The sequence below is a fragment of the Aythya fuligula genome, chromosome 2, assembly GCF_009819795.1.
Source record: "Aythya fuligula isolate bAytFul2 chromosome 2, bAytFul2.pri, whole genome shotgun sequence".
Taxonomy (NCBI): domain Eukaryota; kingdom Metazoa; phylum Chordata; class Aves; order Anseriformes; family Anatidae; genus Aythya; species Aythya fuligula.
In genome coordinates this window covers 134,832,624-134,858,607 of record NC_045560.1, presented here as the reverse complement: position 1 = coordinate 134,858,607, position 25,984 = coordinate 134,832,624, and the positions used below count along the sequence as shown (strand labels likewise).

The following is a 25,984-nucleotide window of genomic DNA, read 5'->3' as shown; positions in this document are numbered from 1 at the left end:
TATCGAAACAACCAGGATGGCCATAAAGTTTACAGGGAGGCTGTAGGAAGGACCTAGGCAGATGTGCCTGAATGATTGCACCAGGCACCTTCAAAAGTTCACATGACCTACCATTATTCCATTTTCTACCGTCTGCTGATTTTTCTTTTTGCTGCCTTTTTTTTTTTTTTTTTCCAGCTGCACTCCACGCTTGTCCTCTTTGCCTTGAAACAGGGCAACTAAAGAGTTTAACACATTTTCTGATGTCTATCACAGTTCATTTTTTTCATTTGACTGTTTCCACATATGAAGGTTTTATCCTGCTTTTGATACACTCCTTTAATTCATTTTTTTTTCCTTCAAGATTCGTATTTTGATAGATATCACTGATTTTATGCTCACTTTTTTGCCCAAATAGAATATAAACCTCTTCAAGAGATGGTATCGTGTACACTATTACTTTGTTCTTTGTCTTAAAAATCATTGTGTTTAATGGGCTGTCTAGGTAGGTTTCAGGAGAGCCAAGTCTTGAGCAATTTAGATGTAATCTGCAGAGAGTGTGCTTGGGCTATTGTTTCGAACTACTTTGGAACCTACTGAACCGATGTTATTTAAGCTGTATTAAACTCTGCACCCAATTATGGCCTAATCCTTCAAAGCTAGTAGAGTAGGACTTGGTTTTGAAAATGCTGCTGCTAACATCGATGGGTCTGTTCACTAAGCCGGACTATTAAGCTCATTATTAAGTGCTGTAGGGCTGAACTTTACATTTGCTATGTTAGTGCTAAATCCTGTAGATTCGGGTTTTCTGGCAGTGTTCACCTCAGACAATTTTAAAGAAAAATTGCAAAAATGATGCGGTGCAGTTAGGCTAAGGAAATGCATGGCAGCTTCCTCTTCTGGTCTTTGTGGGGAAGGTTAACAGGTTATTCTGTCTTTAATCAGTTATTGAAAAACAGAAGAAAATGTAGATGCCAAACCCACTGAACTCAAACTCTTTACACTTAATGGTTCTTTTACATAGTGACTAGAATATGTATGTGTGTGTGTGTGAGTGTATTAAGCTTTTAGTTGCTTTCCTGAATCCCTAAAATATCATGGGAGACAACAAAAGGGGCATACAACTGTTTTTCTTCATTTATAGATGAGGCTATTTAATACTTATCGAGCTGCAGTAGTTTCAGAGGAAAAAACAAAAACCAACCAACAACAACAAAAAAACACATTTATTCTGAACATTAAGTCCTTTTGAATACTGGGTTTTGCAATGGAGCTAATAATTCAGTTTTGCTGAAGTGTTACAATTAGGTCTACGTGTGCTGAAGTGTTATTTGCTGCTACCATTTGTAGCCTGCTTTCAATAGTTGCGTGCTTGCTCAAGGTAAGAAGTGAGACAATTGTTAGACTAAAAGCGTGGTGGCCAGTTTTAGCAATTATTACGGCTTGAAGTCATATGTGATGGGACATTGTATTACACTGCAGCGAAATATGGACTAGAAGGACACACTTGTCTGCCTCTCAGCTTTTTGCCTGTGTGGCTGATTTGTGGCTATTCTCTTTTCTTCTTCTGGTTTCGATGTATTAGGCTGATCGGCAGGTTGGGGTGGACTATTTGGTGAGAGCTGTATTTCACCATGAACGATAGACAAAGTTCAATGAAAATGAAGTCGAAGTAGTTGGAATATCAGTAATAGAAATAATGGGGAAAAAATAAGCTGAAACTTAGCCTAATGCACTTTAAAATGTAACTTTTGAAAAATGGGATGAGAGGCAAGGAAGAACTCCATCAGTTTCAAAAGGTCTTTTGATGTATTTCTTCGAATAATTCTAATTTTTAAATAATTCACCCAGAAATTATGTATTTCTAATGGTATAACACAAGCAAAAAAAAAAAAAAAAAAAAAGAAAAGGCACAATGGAAACAAAATAATATATTAATATGCATTTATTTATTGTGAATAACATCAAAAAGTTACTATTTTATTCTCACTGAAGGTTGTGTCCCGTTTTGCAACATTGAAAATGTCAAAAATCAGACATTCGGTCCTCTGGGTGGTTGTGACCTCCAGTTTAAGGTGAACATGCTGAAGGGAAGTATAATTACTCCCTAAATATTTCTTCTAATTTAAGGAGGAAATAGGAATTTCATTTCCATCAAAGATGAGCCTAAGCTTAAGATCTTCAAATGAGGAATTAGAAAGTGTGTATAATTAAAGCACCCAGCAAGCTATGACTTGTGGCAAATCCAGGAAAGCAGTAACATCTGGAAAAAATCGGGTTTTTGTCACTTCCCAAAACCAACGCGACAACGAATAAAGGGAGTATTTTCTAATTCAAAGAAGGGAAGGAAGAAGTTGCTGTTCCCGTACAGTGCCATCCAGCAGGGCAAAGAAAAGTTTCTGAGGTCTGGGGATAGGAGCTCAGTGAAGCCACGTGGTGCTCTACTAAATGCAAGAGTTGTAACTTCATAACATATTAAAAGTGAAGTGCTTAGACAGACTTAGCTGATTTTTAAATTTAAGGTCTCTGACCCCTTGCTTTATACCTGTTATTTAAATTATCCCCTACTTCATCAAAGGAAATGAGTGCTGAAGGTGTGCGTGCTGGCGATCAAAGCGGGAATAAAGCTGCCTGTATTTAACTGAGCCACAAAACCTTTGCTGTGGCTGCCTCATGTGCTGAGGCAGAACAAGTAATTGCTTCCCATGGTTGCTCTGGACTTGATGAAGTTTTAACTCGGGTGGCAGAGAGCGCAGGGTGGGCTAGGTGCCCGCCTGAGCCTCTTTCCACCAATTTACCCCTGAGTTGTACCATAACCCCCTAAAATGTTTAAACAGATTATGGTATTTTGAAGAATGTTAGTTCTGAAATACCGCATATGGTGTCATTTATTGTATAATTTTCCCTTTAGCAGTGATTTCCCCTTTAGCTCTTTCCTCTGGGAAATACTACACGTTGAACTGTCTGGCGAGGCAGAAGTGAACCACATGGATTCTTTTCTCCTTCGTGAACTTCAAGGGTATTTTCTTGACGCACCAATGCCGTCATATATTCTTACAAAAAAACTTCCAGCTTTGAAAGTTTGCAATTTTAAATTTGGTTGGACGAAGATCTGTCTTCAAATTAAAAAGTATATATGTTCCACAGATGGTATAGCTCTGTTCAGCTCTGAAATCCGTAGAGAATTTGGTTCTAGAGACAAATAACAAATCCTAATAATGAAAAGTAAATGTAAGGTGCATATAATCCCTAAAATAGCAACACACATCTGCAAAATGCCATGTTTTTTATAAGTTGTACTATAAAACCAATTACTGCACAGTTTGTTGTGTATGTTCTGTCTAAGTTGTCTAAGTAATGTTTTTGTAAGTGAGTTTTGGCCAAATACATTTTGGTTTTTCTTCCTGTAGAAGCTGTGACAAACTTTGCTGGGCATAGGAGGAACCACTGACAATTTTAAAAGTCTCTTTTTGCTTTAAACAAAAACAAATTTACATCACTGTGAAGTCTTTCAAAAGATCTTTATTTTTGCAGTCTAGGAGCATAGTCTCCCAGAGACAGAACTCCTAGAGGTGATTTGGCTTTGGTTCGGCTTTGATTTCTTTACAATTGCATCTCTTCTTGCACTGCAAAGGCAGCTGAGGTGGCCTTTCTGCAGAATTTAGGTGTCTCACATTCCTGGAATTAGGTGGAACTAATCTGGGTTGTTGTTGGAATTTATTTTTTGTAATTGGTTTTGATGACTGCTCAGGAGTTTGAAGTGGCCCAGAGAATATACTAAGTGTTCATATGGAATATTATTACTGGTGTACTGCTTTTGAACATAAATTTGGAGCTAATTTCATGGGTTTCGTAGGTGTTGTGTAACTAAGAGCAGAGCAGCACCTTTCCCCGAAGCACAAAGAAGTTTTCCTGGAAGTAGCAATGGGAGTTCTGTGCCTGCTGCTTACATGGAGCTACCAAATGGCCCGATGCATGGCAGAATAAAAGTTTTAATTCCTAGATGGATGTAACCTTGGGTTATTTGAGCAACGTTTTTTCCACCTGACTTTATACATTTTGTGCTTTTTTTGTTTAATTTTTCCAAATTTAACTGAATTTAAAGTGATCTCCACTACTTCCAAGATCAAATTAAAATTCTTTTTATTAAAAAAAAATAAAAAATAAAAAGAAATAAAAAGTCCCCAAGGAAAGCAGAGCTAGATTCTACCAGAAGCACTACGGGCAAGTATTTTTTCCTTTGAAAAAGCATGTTCATCCTTTGAGAGAAAGTTTCCAAAGGAATGGTGAAGACTGCTGTAAGACTTATGAATAAGACATGTTTAGGTCAGCCAGTGAATGTTTTTTAAGTACTAGTAAAGCTTTTTAAATTCTTATTCCTGACCAAAGTGTGAATAAAATATTCAGCTGCATTATTCCTGCAGTTTTGGCTGCTGGTTGCTTGCATTAAATTCCTTCCATTGCTATTCACAGAATACAGTTACTGTAATTAGGTGGTACACAAAAAAGCCAATTAAAATAACAGCAATAATGTCCAAAATATATATTTGCAGACATGTTCTCACTTTAAATGCAGAGATACCTAGTCTTTGATGACCACAGAGAATCCAGTGCCTTCCTTGGATTCTACCTGAGGAGGCTAAAAGGCTATTTTTATCTCTTGTATCTTGTAAGAGCCATAATACCTGTTATTTATTAAACTGTGGACTATGGAAGTGACTGATGAAAAACAGTTCTTTCACTGACAGTAGGCTTTGAATCATATTCAAAAATGGTTTGGGTTATGAGTTGAAATTATTAACCTGCCTTGCATCCAGCAAAAAGACAACAAAAAAAGGAATTTTAAGTTTGATATCCATTTGTAATTAAAGATAAGGTGTTTCTTAATAAACGCAGATATTCATTGTGCATTCACCTGCATTTTCAATTACAACTCGTCACAGTACTTTTCTGTTCTGCGGTGTTTTTTTTTTAGTGTTTCTTTAAACTGACTAGTTATATTTCAGCAACAAAAACAGTCATCCCATACATTATTTTTATTGTTTTAAGGTGTCCTCTGCTAATATTGAGGCAGCTTATTGTTGAAGAATTCAGACATAGGAGACTGTCAAATATCATTGCTAAGGTAGTTGGTACATACGCACATATGTAGGTCTTTGTGTGTTCTCTGATAGACACTCCAAGCTTTATTACTATTATTAATCATTTGTATTGCACCATGAATGCATAAAGTGCAGTCTTTGTGCTATATAGTCCCTGCACTTATTTTTTATTATTATTTTTGAAGTCAATCACAGCGTATTTCTGTTTCATTAACATAATGGCTTTACTTTTTTTTTTTTGGTCAAGAATCGTGCATTGGGATTTAAACACTCTTGTGGTCATCCCTTGAATGGACTTTCAGAACTGTTTTATAACACAAAATGCTATTGACTGTTGGAGGTGATAATAGGCAATTTATTGTGTGCATTAATTATTATCAGTCACTGCTAATGAATAGAACAGGAGGAGAAGAAAAATCATCTGTTCTTCTGAGGGTGTAAGCCTTCAGAAGTGAATTACTAGGCGGGAAGGGAAAGACGGTGAGAAAACAATTAAGGAAACCACAAAAACAAAGAAATCCCTTTGACCTTGTAGAGTCTGTGAAATAGCAATAAACAAATAATCATTCCAGTCAACCTCGCTGCATTTTCTTAAAATCCTCTTTTGAAGAAGCTCAGAAGTTGAGAGCTCACGTTGACTTCCAGTGATCTGAAATCTCTCTTGCAGTCCGTTTAGTAGCCTGTGAAAAGAGCAGCTCCTTTGCATCTTTTCGGGTGGTCGCAAAATCATTGACATGCCAGGGACCCAACGGCTGCCGCATGTTGCTCCTTGTGGTCCCTCTTCTGCAGAGACATGGAGAAGAGGCCAGGTCCTCCACCCGCTGCTGTCAGAAGGGATGGGCTGAAAAAGACAAATTTCCTGCAGGAAATTTAACATGACCAATAACTGCGGGATGACCGCTGCTATTTTAAATAGGGGAATGTCTCTTTTCAGATGGTTTCAGGAGTCATAAAGGATCCTGGCTTCTCCTTTACGGAAATCTGATCAGAAAGTTGCGTTTGAAGCCATTCCTACAGCGAGATTCATACATAATAAATACTATCTCTTATTAATCCATATTTCAGTTTAACTCTGGCTCGTAGCAAGTTACTTCCTCGGGGAATGGAGGATTCTTCGCAAGAGAAGGTGATGAGCCATGGTCCCCGGGGAATTACATTGTGAAAACAAGCTTGGTTTCGTACATGCTAATATAGATCTGCTATTCCCCTTCCACATCTATCACAACACATTTTAAATTGTGGCTGATCTTTTATGCAAATAGCTGTCTTATTAGACGTTGCGGCTGTATGTGCTAATGTCTCCGTGGGCTTCCCGGGCGTTTGCTATCTAACCATCAAAGCGGTGGAAATGCAGGATGATGGCGGCGTGGCTTTGAAGAACAAAGGAGAGCCGCAGCCTTTTCAGGTTCTAGATGCCAGGGTCCGTGGTGCCGAGCCACGTGGGCAGAGGCTCTGCTAAAGTAGGCCAGCCATGTTCCCAAATAACGGGAAATAATTAATTTTTTTTTGTCTGCCTTCTCTTGTGTTTTGTTGGCACTGCTAAGACTGCAAACATCTTTCACAGCTGACATTTTGTTACAAAACATTTGTAGGCTATTGAAATTGCAAAAGGCAAGTCAAAACACTTTCTTGCAGTGGCATAAAACAAGCCAAGAACTAGTTCTGCAGCACAAAAAAATATCTGTTATCTCCTCAACTAGCTGGAAGTTGGAGTGTTACCTTTATTTTCCACTCTTGTTATTACAACGTGAATGCTATGCAAGAGTATCAGTCAAGAGAATATCTGGGAAGCATAATAGAGGGGGAAAAACCCCGATGGATTACAGCTTCCTGCTTATGCATTTTAGATAAAATGAGAATATTCTCTGAATTAAACCACAGTGATGTGTGGAAACATTAGAGCACTTTGAGTTTTCAATTCAGATTAAAAAAAAAAAAAAAAGTATTCTTTTATATCTTGTTATTGCATTAGCAATGTTGCTGATTTTTGAGCACCAAAGTTCATTTTACATCCCGTATCCTACCCTTTGAATTAAGGAGCCTGTTTCAGTCTCTGTTTGTGGCAGTTTTGTCATTTGACATTTATCCCTGGAGGTCTTTAAAAGACGTTTAGATGTAGAGCTTAGGGAAATGGTTTAGTGGGGACTGTTAGCGTTAGGTCAGAGGTTGGACTCGATGACCTTGAGGTCTCTTCCAACCTAGAAAATTCTGTGATTCTGTGATTAAATTGTAATAAATCTTATAAAAGAGATAAGTACAAAAAAAGAGATTGTATGGTTTTAAATGCACAAATCACTGATGGGATCATCTGCTTCGAACCTTGTTTGAAGTTAAGAATGAAATGCCGTGGCTGTTGAATGCTGTGACACCAACCGTAACCCATTCAGTAGAGACTTGGCATGTGTTTCTGCACATGGTTTGGCATGGCAGTGCCTTCAAGGGCTACACTCCCCAGACAACGTGCCTTGGCAGAACCGGGGCGCGCTCCTCTTGCAGATGGTGGTGCCTAACATGAAACTTGTCCATACTTCAAGGCCATATGTGCACAATCTGCAGACGGTTTGTGGTGACGCAGAGTTTGCCCTTGGCACTGTCCTCATCAAGGTCCATTGGGAAATGGCAAATACTTAATTTTGTGGCATATCTTGGCCAACTGTTGTGCTTGCTGGAGTTGATCTGCGCTTGAGATGGTAAATCAGGCACTTCTGGAGAACATCAGTCCTATGGTGTGTGCAGGGCTTGATGGTAGGACATTTGTGGCATACGGATGGTCAAGTGTGGGATGAAGGATGTCTTCACATGGTGGGATTTATCATCACTGTGACGAAGGTTGTCTCCAGCCTAGCTGAAAAGTTTCAAAACCAGTGTTTAGAGCAATGACTGTGACTTGCTAGGTATTTTTTGATTATGGAAAAAAGGATGAAACGAGCATTCTTCTAGATTCTTATGGTATCTCTTGAGACATTTGTAGCAACCCTGTGAGGGTATGAATGATGGCCCGTAAGGCATTGCACGTTACATGGGGGGTTGCTAGACTGCTGCTCAGTGATGCTTGTTCACAGAAGAGTTCACAGCTTTCACCTTCCATCTCCACGTTCTTTCCATTTGTGGATCTCTAAGGACCATGGCAGGAAGGTAGGAGAGTGGGAGATTGCTGTATTTTAGGTATTTTCTTATCTTATCTTCTGCTCAAGGTGGCCTGAGGAGAAATCCCTCAGGTTTTTTGACTAGGTACACCTGTGGGTGCACACACCCTGCCTCGTCCTGCCTCAGACTCCTGCACAGATGTGTGTACCAGTAATAGGAGAAGCTCACAATGCTGCATTCACTCCGTGGTTTACTAATTATATATATCTATATATATACATGGGATGAAATTCAGTAGTAGTACTGAAAACTAAATTACAGAACAATCAGTTTAAAATACTTTTTTTCTTTTAAACTCAAGGTAACAAGCATTTGGTAATGTTAATAACCTATGCAGTGGGGGAAAAAGGTATGGTTAGAATTTATCTAATGGTTTTTAGAATGGTGATGATTAACTTCGGTGTCTCGGTGTCTCTGGGTAGGCTTCCATCTTTAATAGATGTAATATAGTAAATGCTGAAATGCTGTTTGTTACAGTTTCTGTTGGTGTTACAAATCATTGATTTCCTTAGTAAGTTATTTAGGAATAATGTCTTTTTTTTTTTTTTTTTCCTTCTGGTACTGACAGTGATTTTCAAATTGAAAACAATGGGTAGAAAAGATGCCTCTACAGCAAGGACTCCTGTTGACCAATACAGGAAACAAATAGGTAAGAGATCTGAAGAAAACTTTGTGTGCTTAAAAAAACCTCTGTTTTGTGCAGGTAGACTAGTTGGTTTAACAAAATGTATTATTTTTCCTCAAAAGCTTTGTGTTGCTTAAAATAAGTGATGCAAAATAATGGACACTCCAAGAAAACATATGTTGTATGCTGTTGACTAATTCATTCAGCAAAACCTTTTATACAGACTCTGTTTTGTGTAACTTAAAAAGTCCACTTTCTGTATTTAGGAATGGTAGTGAAAGGCTGCAGTTAGGTGGCTACGTGATGTTTTTGAACTGTTCAAACTTTCATTATTTTCCTGTTTGTCTCCAGTTTGAAATATGGAAATTTGTAAAAGAAATACTGTTTACAATTTTTGATATGCTGAATGATACATGTACAGACCTTTACATGGTATAAATACATTTATTTTCACATTTATGGAATACTTTTAACATTTGAATAAGTTCTTTACTTTTTTTTTTCTTGTTACTGCCCATTGTAAATATAGGTACCTGTATGCAAAGTATTCATGCACAAACACATACACTCGCACAGATACACACAGAGCAGACACAAATCCCTATTTCATAGCTTATATGCGAAGGTAAGTGACTAATTTTTGCAATCCATATATAAGGAGTCTGTCTCTCTAGGTGTAAAATATTATTATAAAACAGATACAATGTTTTAAAAGTACATATATAAAGTGAAGTAATTTAATCTATACTTAGTTATTTAAGTAAATGATTTTGTTTCACAGTTGCTAAGCACTCACATCTGTGTTTAAATATGCGGAAAAACAGCAAGTGTCTGGGAAGAAAAGGCTGTTTATAATGCACATTCTCATGGTGAAAGAGCTAAGGTTATGTGAACAATTGTAATTTTAGTGTGCCTTATTTTTTTTAGTGCTACCTTAACATTTTAATATAATTGTTTTAATGGGCTTTTCTGCATTTAAAGTTGAAAGTAAGGGACTATTTTAATTTTTTTAAAAACTAGCTACAGAATGCTCTGTGTTTCCTAATCCTGGGCAGTTAGTGTGGCAGACCTCCTTGGTTAGCTCTCTGAGATAGTTAGAAATATGGTTGAAAATCTCCAAGTACACTTACAGATGGGAAGCAAATATACTGAAAATGTTCAGATGGTCTCTGTGCTTTCGTGCAATTTAGAAAACCCTGCAAGGAAACTATTGCCTAGGAGAAGATGACACCTCAAATACTTCACCAGAGTGGGTTAGGTAAGAAGTAGAAACCCCTCAGCATATCTTCAAGACAATACCTCCCATGGGACTGGGTGTCTAGAGAGGCTTATTGCATCAGCTTTCTGACATCATCTCTGCATGGTTTTTGTTGTGGTCAGTGCTTTACCAGCTACCTCTTGCAGGTCTGCTTTTCTTCCTTTTGTAAACACCTTCAAGTGACTATTGGAGTTGTGTTTTTTGAAGTCTTCTGCATGGTAGGGATCTTGAGAGGGCTTCTCAGCATGGCAGGGCTCTGGTTCGTGAAGTTTCTTTCCTTTCAGCAGGAAATTCTTCTGCCCAGGCTCTGCCTTCAGCAGGATCCTCCTGGGACCAGGCTGGACCACTGGAGGACCAGTGAGAAGGTAAAACTGCCACTAAGTATGGGACTTGCAAAATGACCTCACACTTCAAAGCTTTAGCTATTTCTTGCACGCTAATGCCACTCGGCACCGTGGTTGCATGTCTCACACCTGTGTGCCAGGACTGATCCGCAGTGACTTGAGCAGGGAAGAGGACGCTGTGTTGTAGCAAGGAGACAAGAGAATGTACACAGGGGCCCATCTTTCAGAGGGATGCTGTTATGTAGCTGGCTCTTCTGTTTCGGGCTAGGTTTGTACAGCATGTTGTCTGAACAATTTGGCACCTTCCCTGTTATACGATGCAGCACCGTGATCTATTGGGTACTGCAAAGTGCAGTGTCTGAGGGGTCTCATAATAAGCTCATTTTCCTTAGAAGTGACGCATTGCTCTTAGCTTGGCAAAGGCAAGTGTTAAAAATTATTGTAGGGAAGAATCTCACACTGGCAGGCAAATAAACTATATAATGTATGAGGTGTTTTTCTGTCTCCAGTTTCTGTGATTGTATTATTCCTTAGAGGACAGAGAGCAAGAACTGAAATAGACTATCCATTGCCTTTTGCTCTGATTGTATTTTTTTCAGCTCCCACTCTGGTTGTTCACTAATACAACCGCAGAGTTTGCCGATGGAAATTAGCTTGCTGCTCTCACCACTGAACTTAATGAATGTAACAGGGGGGAGCTGAAAATTTATGGGTAGGGTTTTATACTTTAATGTTGCAAGTGTGTTTGAGTTTTACATATAGGCAGCTTAGGATAGCTTCAGGCCTGGTAACTGAACTTAGTGGAGCTATCCCTTTATTCTCCTTGTGCTCCCAAGGTCTATTAGTACAATAAATACTAACCTGGTCCAATAAACAGATTTTCTGACCATGATGAGTATGGAAGACTGGTTTGTTTGTTGTTTGTTTTGTTTTTTTACTACATGATTTATTTATTTATTTTTTCTATACAAGTGATGATAACTCATCTGTTAGTCACAAAATCACAGAATGTTTGAGGTTTGCAGAGGCCTCTGGTGGTCACCTGGTTTAACCCCCTTCTCAAGCAGGGCCACCCAGAGCAGATTGCCATGTCCAGGTGGCTTTTGAGTATCTGCAGGAATGGGGACTCCACAATCTGTCTGAGCTACCTGTTCCTGAGTTCGACTATTCTTAATGTAAAGAGTGTTTTTCTTATATTTGAATAAAACTTCCTGTGTTCCAGTTTGTGTCCACTGCCTCTTGTCCTGTCACTGCATAGCACTGAAAAGAGCCTGGTTCTGTCCTCATTGCACCCTCCCTTTAGGTATTTGTATACACTAATGAGATCCCACTGAGCCTTCTCTTCTGTAGGCTGAACAGTCCCAGCTCTCTCAGCTTTTCCTGGTAGGAGAGGTGCTCCAGTCTCTTAATTTTAATTCTGTTTAATCTGTTTCTTCATGACCTGATTTCATTGAGATACTTATTAAAAATCATAAAAGAAGAATTTCAATTTTCTCTTAAAATCTAGTCTTCATATAATCCTAGATTTGGCAGCTTAGATACCTTTGCAGGGATGCATTAGTGTGAGGCAGATTAGTAGAAGACCCTTCAGCTCACCAAACACTGTCACTCTCCAGGACTGTAGCTTCTGGGAGGTCGTTCTTGTCTGTGGGAAAAGAGAGACAGAAGGATCATGTGTTTTGGAGATGGATTGCCTTTCCCAGATAGGTTATAATCTAGAAGCAGTGGGCAAGGGGATGCTGCATGGGGCCTGTCTCTAAAAACTTAATTTATCAAGTCCCTTTACAGTTCTAAAGCCATGTGTGAATGATCGCTATTCTTTGTCTCCAGGTGTTCAGCATGTATGGGTTCTTGAAAATATTGTGATGTCTGCTGGCTGAACAGCTATCTTTTGCTGACTAATGGCATGGTGTTATTTTTTAGCTCATGATTTACTGTTCCCTAGCCATGCTGAATAGAAGGTAGCCAGATTGAAACATTCTTAGTACCTTTTTTTGGATGGAAAATGCAGTCTTCAAAGAACAACATGTCACAAAGTCATGTCAACTTCAACACAATTTTCAATTAGGTTTTTAGTGGAGTAATTTGAACTAAAAGCAGATTTTTAATTTCATTTTGTTCCAAGCTTTCTGTTTTGTTCTGAGTTTCCATACGGCACACCACATGCTTGCCCTATGCCATGGTTTAAGTTCATGTTGATCGCTTCAGTTCATTCTTCTTTTTCTCTCCTTCACGAGTGAGGGATCGCTTGTGTTTTGTTTGCTGCTGTGCCATTAGCAGTTGCTTTTTGCTTTTAGAGGGTTCCCCCAGAATAAAGACTGATATTGCTTTTCTGTGTCAGCTGGCTTCCAGCCACCTCTCTGCCACCAGCCAAACTTTGTCTGTAGTGCTTGCAAGTGCACCAGTATCCAACAGCAGCACTGCCTTTCCTGCAGGGAGTAAAGGGAAGTTTTTGCTTATCAGACCAAACTAGCACTGGCTGCTTGAAGACTGTCCCCAGGTGAGGCAGAGGACGGCAGCAGCAGCCTTTTCAAACTGACTTGGACAGTGCCTGGAGAAGGAGGAGAGGAAGAAGGACAACACCATGGGAGTTTATCTGTGCTCAATCGCCTCCAGCAGCCCACACTGTAAGGGAAGCATGAGGAAGAGTGATTTTATTCAGCTGTCTTTCCCATACACAAATTTATACCTGAGCATGCACAACGTACACCCCCACAATGCAGCAGCAGACAAGGCGCTCCTCTGCGTAGCATTTATTTATCACTGCTGCTGTTTGTGCTGCTGTGCTTAATTTGCTGGGATCAGAGGAGAGGTGTGAGGAAGCATGCATCTTTCCGCATCTACGTAGCTTTGCTTCACAAATGCTGTGAAAATAGCAACAGGTTTTGCACCATATTTGCTTTGTTTACTGTTATGTGCGTTTTAAGTTCCCAGAACAATTCCACATGTATATTTTCCATCCCTCTTCATCTGGTGTGTCACTTGCTCAGCATAGGAGCCGCAGGATTTGTGGGTAGTGTTCATGACTCGTGTGATTGCGGGATCCTAAGCAGGCATACTGAGAGGATTATAGTATAACTAAAACCTGGTCTACAAATCAGGAATAGACATACTTTTGGCTCACATTACTATTGTGTTGCTGTAACATAATTTTTCATGAGGAGAGGTTGTTTGCCAATCATTCAACTTCCAAGTTGTAGACTCAAAGGTCTGCTTATTGTCTGCTCTGAGTCCTTGGACTCGCTGGCTTGATCCTGCATGTCTGTAACATGTGTAGGCACAGCTCTGGGGTAAGCCAGGCTCTGTGCGGCCCCTGGGGAGGAGTGAAAGTTATGAATGAAAATAAATTCTCTTTTTGTCTCGGAAAGCACAAGGTGCTAGACCAAGCGTGATGGCTCGGTGGTGGTGGTGCTCACTGGTGTAACACAGTGGGAGTAACACAGAGTGGGAGTCCTGGAGACCCTGGTGTGGAGAGAGGGCTGTCAGCCTGAACAACTACAGCTCTGTGGGTGAAGTGGCCCCTTTTCTACGACTCCTGAGTGTGGGGAGCTGGAGAATTGTCCAAAATAAGGCACCTCCTCCTAGTGTCAGAGGTTACGTTCCTGATGAGATGGAGAAGAGCTTGTGGAGAAGAGCATGAGCTCCTTGGTCAGGGCTGGGCTCAGTGGCCTCCCGGCCTCCAGCACAGAGTACCTCAGCTGGGTGACCACAATGGGGACCAGCCTCCCCAGCCAGTAGTGCTTTGTGCACTGATATCTGCACTGACGATATGAAGTAATAGGTCATGGAGAGAGGGATGAGCAGAATGTGACTAGCAGCAGCATGGACGTCTCCAGAGTTCCCACCTCCAGCCACCAGCTCAGTCCTGAGCATGGACCTGTTGCCTCCTTGTCTCCAGAAGGAAGCCCTTCTCATGGCAGTGTGCCATATCCAATTGCCCTGCAGTTAAAAACAACCCCTTTACTGTCTACCACCTCACCTGTTTTGTTGTTTTCCATTATTGTTCATTTTCTTTTTTTTTTTTTTTTTGTAGAGTTAATGTTCCTCTGCTTTTCTTATCCTGAATGGTGCCATACGTACTCAAATTTAATTGTCTTTATTTTCAGCTCAGAAAAACTGTTATGTTTTGATATTTTTTTCTGAAATACATTACATACTTTGAAGTGAAATGTGATTTTTTTTTGTTTTGTTTTGGATCAGGATATGTTTGTTGTCAGCATCAAAATTTTAGATTTCATTTCTGAAACAACACCAACAGCAGCAAAAAATATGTTTGGACTGAATTTGTACTGAAAATTTCGAAATCACACCATTTATCGCAAAACAGTAATTCCTGTATCTTTTGTCTGCTAAGAGAAGGCACAGCACCAGAAGGCAGTATTTTCATCATTGAGATTGCTGTCCCTTGTGACAAGCAAATATTTACCAGGACTGATGTCAATGGAGTGAAATTCTCCAACCTACTTTTTTTAATAATCTTTTTTTTTTTTCTCCCATATTTGGTATCAGTCAACTATTTATTAGGGGAAAGATGGGAAGGGGAAAAGTACTGAAACAAATACCTGCTGTTCTGACTAATTTTAAGTCAAGATAAAAAAAAGAAGAGACCTCTCCTAGTATTTATTTTGGGGCAGAAAAACAAACCAATAAATAGATAGGACTTTTTATACAGATGTAACTCTAATCTCTTGAATTTTTAAATAAAAAGATACTATTAAGCACATAATAAAGAGAAGTGGAGGGGAAGAAAAAAGACCACTCCTTTTGCTATTACATGAGAGTGTCATCAAGTTTTGCAATCTTCTCCTATGCTGAGTTTCATACTTTATGCTGATGTGCCATGCATACCACGTGTAGTCGTTCTTTTGTCTGGGAGATGGTGCCATGGAGAATGAATTTCTTTGTCACAAAAACTGAACTATATCTTTTGGCCAGTGATTGCTGCTTTAATTTCAATTTTATGCCAGTGGCATCACTTCTTGGAAACTAAAGAGCAGCTGAGGAAAACAGTGCTATGAAGTGAAACCTAGACTAGCTGTCCTAATGCAATCCTCATTTTTCATCAATTGGGATGTTTTTAAATGCGTTCTGTGAAGACTGATGATGGATTTTAAGCACGTATGGTATGCGCTCACTTATTTTTTTAAGTCCAAAGCAGTAAAGCTGTATTTTATTGCCTTTGCTGAGAGCGTAGAAGGTGATGGTAGGTCTGGATATGTACTTGTGTTTGTATGGATATTACTGAGCAGGGACAGGAGGGGAATCTGCAGCATGCCATGTGCTGTGGAGAATGATGGTAAGGAGGAAGGTGGGGAATCACAGAATGATTTGGGTTGGAAGTGACCTTAAAGCCCACCCAGTTCCACCCCCCTGCCATGGGCAGGGTCACCTCCTACAAGCCCAGGTTGCCCAAAGCCCCATCCAGCCTGGCCTTGAGCACCTCCAGGGATGGGGCCTCCACAGCTTCTCTGGGCAGCCTGTGCCAGGGCCTCACCACCCTCTGAGTGAAGAATTTCTTCCCTATATCTAACCTAAATCTCCCCTCTTTTAGTTTAAAGCCATTCCCCCTTGCCCTATCCCTATGCACAAAGAGTCCCTCCCCAGCTTTCCTGCAGGCTCCCTTTAGGTACTGGAAGGCTGCTGTAAGGTCTGCCTCTCTTCTCCAGGCTGAACAACCCCAGCTCCCTCAGCCTGTCTTCATAGGAGAATCCAACTCCCTTGGCTTCCATCCCTTCTCCACAGTAAATCCCTGTTGTTTCTTTGAACTTGTTTGATTATGCTACTTCTACTATACGTTTATACTACACATGTTTAGTACTTTTATACAGATGGAGGCTCATAGTCTGCTCTTATTTTAAGCTCATCAACAACATCACCATTTCACTGAGTGGTGTCGCTATGAATTTTTTTATAGGTGTAAATGACAGTGAAATTTGGCTCACTGTTTCCAATTGCTGAGCTGCGTTTCAGTATGGTGTTATTTCAAGCACTTGCAGTTCCTGTAAGGTAGTTGGTGTCTACAGGGTTCTTGCAATGATACATATTTGTGCTTGTGCTTTCTCTGAGCTGCCTGATCCATTCTTCAGTGGATTCATTTTTGCAGTCAAAAATCATCCTAAAACAACCTCTTTGCATCTTATCCAAAATACATAAAAATTTTGCTGTAGACACATAAGCATGTATATATTACATTTAGAGGCAGAGCAGTTTAACAATTTTAGAAATTCTTGTATCAGCCTTTGAAAATCTTATCTCATATGCATGAAGGGTAGACTTCAAAGTACTCACATCTGAATGTGGATCTGTAAATCTAACTTCAGACACATTTCTTAAAAAAATCTCAGACATCATTTTTCTATGTATACAGTATTTATATTTATTCATTCGCTTGTGTTCCATGTGCTTATACTTGTAAGTAATAATATTTCAATATAAATGCAAGGAGACTTGAGCAACGAATTACATATCTGATTTCCTCTTTTTTTTTTTTTTTTTTTTTTTTTTATCATCAGACAGCAATGCAGAAGGTATAAAAATGAAATGGTCAGTGCATACTTCCACAGATGCTCTTGCTTTATGCTTAAGATGAACATAATGCATATCTGTAACCACATGTCTTCAGTTACAATGCTACAAGATGTTGAGCTATTTATTTGGTGTTGTTAGGTTTTGCCCAGCCATTGTCTCCCAGTGGAGTGTGGCACTCCATTAAATCTGTGCTGCTCCCTCAGTGTCTGGGCTAGCAGAAATGAAGGCAGCAAGGAGGCTGGTGAGCTTTGCAGGGGCCACTAAGCAAAAGGAAACACATACAATCCCCTTGGTTCAATTCTCTTCATTTCAAGAGGTTTAACTGGAGGGGCTTTTGTATTTCATACTTCAGGACGTGACCAGTTCAGCAGGAATCACACCTATTTATGGCCATAAAAAAATGTGTTAGGTGTCTGTGTTCTGGGTAAGCATGACCACAGAACAGCCATCTGGCTTCTGCAGGATGAATTTGTAATGGATTTTTACATATTGGTGATGGTTGTCATGTGGTCCATTAATTGCATGTTGACAGGGATTTCTGTAACTTATTTGCATTGAAGTATTTTTTTTTCAGTGGAGGCTTTTTCTTCTATAATGTCTTATTTTGGAAGAAGTTAGGAACTGGCTTCATTGTGGTTTACAAGGTCTTGAACTATTTATGGGATTGCCTGCTGAGTCTTAAATATAACTTTCAGGCTTTGGGTGTTGGATGGGAAGTGAAATAGCAGGAGAAGCATCTTGGTGAGCTCAAAATGCTAGAATGAAAATATAAAAAGGCAATTGCTTAATTTGAATTGGAATTACAGAAATTGCAAGCATGATGCGACTGACATTTGCTTTTACTTGATGGTTAAGGCTGATCAAAACTATGCACTATTGAAAATATTCACATAGGCGGGGTTATTTTGAGATGTTTCAGTTGTGTAGCTGTTGGATCAGTACAGCACAGCACCATGAAGGGAACAAAAGAGCTATATAATGTGAAGTGGAATGTAGGTTCTATACCAGTACTCTGCTCTGATTGAGTGCTCTGATTGCAGTTAATAAATTTACAGATAATATAAGGCAAGTCACTGATCTATCGTTTAGTATCTGAAATATTTTACTTCAAGTCTTTTTCTTGTAATCACCTCAGCTATTTAACATTGGACTGACTGAGCGGATTTTGCTCTGCAAAGCTATTGTTCTAAAATAACTTATATATTAAATAATAATATCCTCAAGAGTTTTGACTGCCTGTTAAATATGAAGGGTAGAAAAAGGCTACCTTTGCCTTAGTTTACATTCTGTGAATGTCTTATCTTTTGTACCATGTCTGCATTGATGCTATAAGATTTGTAGCAGTACTGATAACCTGAATCAGGACTTCTGATTTTTCAGTAACAAAATAACATTGAATTTAGAATACATGTTTAATTGTTTTGAATTAATTTTCCTGTGGTATTTTAACCAAATACCTGTCAATATGTTTCTTGTTTGTTAGAACTGGGGTTTGAATGATCTAGGATGTAATAGGTAACGGGATGTGACACAGCTCATCACTAAATCACTTGCTCAGGTTCAGCCTAGGTGATAGTCATGGGAAGATGGTAACTGCCTGGCAGATGTTGGGTGGCATTTATGATGCAATGTTTGTGCATTCAGTTCCTAGCGGAGAAGTGTTGAAAAACATCATTATTTGTTGGCAGTCAAAACAGCGAGGAGCTGGATAATGAACTAGCATATGGAAGGAAACAGTGTCTCAGCATTAGACATGGTCCCTTCAGCTCAAGGTTATGGCATACTGATGAGAGTGGCCCAGATTCACTGAAGCTGTTGCAAGACTGAATTCAGAGGGTGTGTTAAATCCTTCAGCTTTGGGCCCCTTGAGCATTGTGCACGTGCTGACCTGCCTCGTAGCAGCACTAATCGTGCAGAGAAGAGCAATGCAGCTGGTGAAAGGACTGGAAAACAAGAGTTATGTGGAGCGGCTGTGGGAGCTGGAGTTGTTTAGCTGGGAGAAGAGGAAGCTGAGGGGACACCTCATCCCTCTCTGCAACTGCACGGATTGAAGTCGCAGCAAGGAAGGTGAGGGTCTCTTTTCTCAGGTGACAGGATGTGAGAAAGCAGTCTCAAGTTGCACCAGGGGAGGCTTAGGTTGGACATTTGAAAGGATTTCTTCATGGAGAGGGTGGTCAAGTATGGGAACAGGCTGCCAGGGAAGTGGTGGAGTCCTCATCCCTGGAGGTATTTAAGAGACATGGACATGGCACTGAGGGACAAGGGTTGGAGATGGGACTTGGCAGGTCTGGATGATGGTTGGAATTAATGATCGTGAAGGTCTTTTCCAACCTAGATGATTCTGTGATTCTAATTAACTCGGCCATGATGCCACGCAGTATGGCACTGCATCACCTAGCTTAAAAATGGCTTTTACCTAGCCAATTCAGAGCGTGGTCTGGATGAGTGTGCATTTGTGTAGGCCTTGCCTGAGGGACTTTCAGTCAATGTTGCTGAAGAGCTGGAAGGAATTAAGGTAGAATCTAAGTAGGAGTTTTGGAGGTATTGAGTGAAGAGGTATAAGAATAATCTCTGTAGGTTTTTATTCTAACAGGTGAAAAGTCTGAATTTGGGCTGATGTTTTATGTCTGCATGTGAAAGTTAAGCCTGGGACTGCTTTCTGGCACAGAGGCTAACTACCATCAAACGCCCCTGACCATACTGTTAAACTCTTTATCCCTAAAACAGAGTGGCTGCATGCAGACTGCTTCCTGGAAGTTGCTCCAGGCCCATATTAACTCTTGAACCATGTGTGGGAATTGCCTGGCAGCTGCTTACCTTGGGCACAAACTGCATCAGGGACTGTGCTAGCTACTGGATAGTGCAGAGAGTTCAATCCCAGTTCCTAGTGGCATTGTATAATATGCACTACACCTGCAAACAGATAGCCGGAGGGTGCAGTTTGACATTACAAAGTGACCTTTAGCAACACCCACCTAAGGCACTTGAATCTTGCTACTTGCTCCTGTCCCCATATCACAGTGTACACTACACCATCATTTGTGATGGCACAGCTGTTTGTGTGCTGTTTTGACCCAGCTTGAAGAAAAAGATGTGCTGGGCAGTTGAATCAATTCCCTCATCAGCTTCATCATCTGGCTGCGTGCAGCTGAGTTCATATGTATTGAAGAGCAGGATGGCACGCTGCAGGGACTGAGACACGTGCCAGAACCCAGGCCAACAAGTGCCATAAGCTGGTATTGCTGTTGAAGGTATTGTAAAGCCAAACTACATCTCGAGTCAGTCTATAGAGAGCCTTTATTGCATCTAACACGCAGATTGGACAGATTAGGAGGCAGTGTGAGAAGGATTAGCTTCCTATGTAGGTACTTGATGTCCTTGGAATCACTTTTGATTTCAGTTGGGTGATGTCTGTGGGTCAGATCTTGATGAATTATATTGTGAATAACAAATACCATCATTTAAGTCCATCTATTTTGGGAGATATTTTGTACTCTCTGCAGAGAACAATGACATTGTCTTTCATATGTGTGGAAGGCACAACCAAACCTAAATGCGTTTCTTTTTTGGCACAGCCTTTTTCATTATGGTCAAGTATAGTACTGTGTATTGTGCCTACCAAAGATTAGAAAGAAACAGAATGAAATGATTAGTGAGATTATCTCTGAAGAAATACTTCAGAGAAGAAATACTTCCAGAAAAGCTAGACTGCAGTCCTCTGTGTCTTTTCTGGAAAAGGTGGGAACAGTGCAAACTAGAATGAAGTGTACAGGGAGAAACATTGAATAAATTGCAAATCAAATAGAACTGAAGGTACAATCCTTAGCATACTTCACAGTGTGAAGTGTCTCAGAAAATCAGCCTGTTAAGTACAATACCAGATGGAAATGATTGGTAGAGGTACAAGAAAATCAGACTCCTGTCTGCAGCACAGGAGGCTCTGTGTATCTTGATAGGGAGCTTGGAAAACCACAGACCCTGTAGCATATATTCTGTGGAAGATTTTCTGCCCAAATGGCTTAATGGAAAAAGCAAATATGATCTGTTGTGTTTGTGGAGAGAAAACCATTAAATTCTAATGAGTAATCGTCATGAAAGGGACAGAGAGGGAAGTGCTTTTACATACTCTTCAGAGAGGGAGAATAAAATGTTTCACTGTGAACTAAAGCAAAAAAAAAAATAGTTCATGAAGGATCATTTTCCCCATCTTTGTCATTCCCCCAGTGCAAAAAGAGAAATTGAAACGCATAGTTCAGTGTTAACTTTTTTGCTTTATATAGCTACGTTTTAGGCAATTTTTAGTCTAAATAGAAGCACTTCCAACAGTCAAGAGGCTGTGGCTGGAAGGTTGGATTTTACTCTGGTGGAGGTTTGGAACAGGTATTGAACTACTGAACTGAGCAAAGTTATTTCAGAAGCTCATCCTTTTAACCAGGAGCAAAATCCAATCCATAAGTGCGAAGATAAAAAATGAATAACTCTTAGACACTGGAAGGGCTTCTGTTGCTTTAGGATTTTATTGTCTCTTGTCAAAATAGTATCAAAGAACTGTGTGCGTTGCTAAGTGGGTAACAATTCTGGAAAAGTTTCACTATAAAGGAGGCTAAACACTGGTAGGGGTTGCCTGGAGAAGTGGAATTTCCGTCTTTGGAGACTTTTTGGCACATATGAAGACCTAATCCACATGATCTAACTTTGAGGTTAGCCTGGCTTTGAACAGTGGGCTGCAGCAGGTAGCCTCCGGAGGTCCCTTCCAGCCTGAATTATTCTGACCTACTCTCTGATTATTTGCTTCTGAAACGCAGGGTGTATTTACTTAGAATGGTACTGGCATAATGATTAGGATAGGGTAGGATAGGGTAGGGTAGGGTAGGGTAGGGTAGGATAGGGTAGGGTAGGGTAGGAGCCTTTGTTTCCAATGATCACCCAAAATATAGTAATGAAACTGTGTGTTTTATCATTGTGTGTATTGAATGTAGAGATAAGAAATATTACAGCTATTGAATAAAGTGATGGTGCATATGAAGTACTGATTACTGTTTTGCTCTTCAGTGAATTGAAAGAGAGATGCTGAAAGAACTATTAGTATGACCAAGAAAATAAAAACAATTTTGAAGTTAACTTGTTTAGGCCAGCCAAACACAAGCTAAGACAAATGTGTTTGCTCTTAGTGAATGTTTTAGGAGTGAACACTAGGGAAAAACAGCAGTCCATATGCACCCAGTCTGTAACTGTATTTAAATTGTCCATAAAGAGACCCATTTGGAAAACAGACGGTGATTTCTTACCAATAGGAGACTAAGGTTCTTGAGTGATGTCCTGCCTGTAGTTTAGAGAAGAGAAAAGCTCTAGATTGCTTTCCAACTGATAGTTTCCTATGATCAGTTTTGAACCAAACTGAATGATATGGGTGCCTTCACTAACAGAATACTGGATTTCAGTAGTTCACAAAGTCCTTTCTAGTCATATGTTCCATATGGACAAAGTTTCACTGTGAAGTGGAGCAGCTTTCCAAGATATTTATAGCTAGAAAATGCATTTGGAAGGATTACCATAACTTTCTGCCTGTAGTTTTACTTGTGGAAAAATTAATACTGGGTGTTTTCACCAAAATCAAAATTTAAGGAGAACTGAAAAGATCATGTTGAATTTCACACGCTTTTTTCTTCTTGTTGAAGTGAAGATGAAATTCATACTGAAAGTCTGGGATGGAAGGAGAGAGATATAAGAAAAAGGGTACATATCTGTAGTCGTGTTACATTTTGTTTTTCAGTGCTTGTACTCTCAACGTGGTATGGTAAAACTTTCAAAGCATTTCCGTAGCATCATCTCTCCTGGTTTTTGTTTGGTTGTTCTTGTTTTGTTTTGATAAGCTGCTAGGTACATTTGATATTGTTGCTTTTGTTTATATTTTATTTTATACAAGGACAGTACTGAGGAAGAGAGAGAGAGAGAGAGAGAGAGTGAGAGTGTATTAGTAATTAGAGTATATGATTTCTTGGGGAATCCCAAGATACGTCTTTGATGAGACTTTTCTGTTATCCCTTGGCCTTAGCTGTTGTGGGATGTCCTGCTGGCAGGAATAGGATTTGACTCAGGCATTCTCGTCATAAAAAATGTCAATGGGAAACAAAACAAAAGGTTCATACCAAATACTTCTAGTAAATACTTCATCTCCAAGGGGACAGAAAAGAGAAGCACACAGCATTTGTAGGTTTTTAAGGAACCCAGGAACATATTTCGTTCAGTAAGTAAATAGGAAGAGTTTGGATAGAGTTTATAGCAGGTGCCAAAGGCTATAGAATAAGGGCATGGTAATATGGGTGGTCTGCACTGCATACATCACATAATATATGTGTGTGATAATACACATAATATATGTGTGTGGTAATAATCACATCATAAAGTGTTTTTTTTTAGGTAGAGTTCTTCAGAAGTAAAACCATCTATTTATGTATTGAACAGTATATGCAAAATCAGTTGTTTCCCAAGAACAATTTTAGCTTAGCACATTTTAAATTAAATTTATGTGGATATGTAGCACTAAACATTGCTGAAGTCTTCAGCATAAAAGTGCTGTGATCGTGGAACTGGACACTATGATGGGGGAGATTGCAAGAGCTTCATTCCCAGAGTATCTTGCAGTAGGTGGCTATATTGACTGAAGTGGGTTATATTTAGGGAAATCCCTGGACTAGAAAGTGATCAAGGTACATGCATTTATTTGGACTGTCGGTCAATAACGTATCAGCCAGGGCTGCTATGTGATGGTGGTGAGGGATGCTGCCCTGGAAGAATGAGGACATTGCTATATGTTTAACCTTGTAAAATCTCGACACTTTTACTACCAAAAAAAGAAGGAAGACCAATCTAGGACTTGAAAGTCTTGTCCAAGGTCATACATAAAATGTGGCTGAGAGAGGAAGAGAGATTTTGGTCCTTGTCTATTATCCTCACCAAAAATGCATTTGTTATCTTCCTCTGGTCCCTTGTCTCACTTGTTACGTACCATACTCCTTGATCAATGAATCTTATCATCCTTATTTACTTCTCTATGGAGAAGGGGCCTCTGAACATTATTGTAAAATTGAGTTCTTCATTCAGCTATAGATTAGGAACAGACAATTTATGTTAATTCCTTGACTTTTCAGTGCCTGCCTTCATACCTGTTAGTATGTGTATCTGCATTAAAAATACAGGTAGGTGGGTATCTCGGGAATTTTATGTGTTATTTTGAGGGTGGAGGACCAATAGAAAATAAAGCACTGCCACACCACTGAGTGAATTCTCAGTGAGTTCTTTTGCCACACTCTGTAGCCTTTTTATCATAAGAAGAAAAAAAAAAAAACTGGTTAGAACTTGAACATTAAATTAGCATTGTATTTCTGACACTCCTTTGGATTTTGCATCAAAAGAACTACGAGGCAACTTGATGGAAATCTTCATTTTATGCACTTTTCACTCAAATGTTAGTTGCACTAGTTTTGCTTTAATAATTTAGTGGTCCCTATTATGCATATACAAAATCCCTTTGCCCAGTTCTTAGAACTTAGCTTAATCAAATCCACAGGCTTTTTCCTGGATCTGTGAAAAATATATTTGTCATAAGGACTGCATTGTTGCTGGAAGTGCAGTCATGTCTCTTTTCTTCTGAGGAACTGAACTGTTCAAAAACAGGCCATAGGGAGGGTGTGTGGCTTTGTTTTGTTCTGTGTTTCTGTATCAATCTATCTATGAAACAAGACATTCACAAAAGCAATTCACTCTGAGTATGAGACAAACCTCTAGGTTGCGAGGGACTGAAAAATGACTGAAAAAGAAATGCATTGATTGTTTTTTCACTCTGCATGCTATGTATAATAAATATGTCCGTCCTGGTATGTTTAAAGAATCAATCAGAGAGAGGAATGTTAATAGAGAACTGTTCTGGGAGTTTACAAATAACCTCTTTTGTCTGTCTTGAGCAATGCCTGTCCTTTCTGTTGAGAGCACCCTGCCACGGGAAGCGGAGGAGTCTCTGCTGGTGCTGCACATTTGGACTAACCCCCAGCAGATGCACCTCATCTAGGACCGAATTGCTGGGCTGCACATAACAGTGTGTGGGTGAAATTCTGCGTCCTATATCACCCATTAGTCCATACTTTGTGACTTTACATGAAGAGATTTCTTCAGCAGAGAAAAAGAGAGGGGGGACGTTACTTAGGACCTTTGTGATCAGACCAATGTCAACAGTAAGTTTGTGAGGAAGCAGGCATAGCTAAAAGTTAATTTTCTGTTTAATTTAGAGCATTTGTGTATGCTTTTAATTCCAGAAACTGAAATTGCTTTGTGCATGGGTTTATAAATATTTAACATGCATTTTTAATGAATAAGAAATTGACTTTAAGGGTCACTAGCAGATTCAGTTACTTTTTCAGGTACTTTTTAATTGTTTCTCATTATATTTGTAAATGTAATTTTAAAATATTAAAAAATAAATTAATATAGGCCAATAGAGAATCATCTCAAATAGATAACGCTCATGAGTGTTTTTCACTTCTATTACACCATTACACCAGGATCTCAGAGTTTTCGATGAGTACCAAAGTCTTGTGAGGAAAAGAGATTTCCCAGGGTTATACAATAATTTTGTGGCAGATTGAGGAATAAAAAGCAGATCCATGTTTTATCTGCTCTAATAGAATAGTTTCCCAGACTCTAGGCTGTTTTCCTCAGCAGTCACTCCAGCTTTTATGTGTCCTACAAGAGGCAACATACTTAGAAGGTCGTCCTATGGAATTAAGTTTTGGAAAAAAAATATGCTGGGAACAGTCCTTTCTTCTTTGAGTAAACTGCCCTCGTAGATGCCTTTCATTATTTAAATTGTTTATAATGAAGTCAGGTTCAAAATAAAACCATTACTGAAACGGACTGACTTGATTCATAAAAACATCAACAGAGGGCTGATTCTGGAGATAATGAAATAAAATCAAAAGGTCTCAGATAAAGCCATTGCCATCGC

The 25,984-nt window shown here is 39.5% G+C and overlaps 1 protein-coding gene across 2 annotated transcripts in view; it reads left to right on the top strand.

Moving 5' to 3' along the window:
- Positions 1-25,984, top strand: part of TRIQK (triple QxxK/R motif containing) — a 57,567-nt gene that overhangs the window by 8,398 nt on the left and 23,185 nt on the right. For both annotated transcript variants that reach the window (XM_032183098.1, XM_032183097.1), the window contains exon 2: positions 8,797-8,877. In XM_032183098.1, coding sequence (XP_032038989.1) covers positions 8,817-8,877 — 61 coding nt within the window. In that variant the 5' untranslated portion in view covers positions 8,797-8,816. The remainder of the gene's footprint in view (positions 1-8,796; positions 8,878-25,984) is intronic.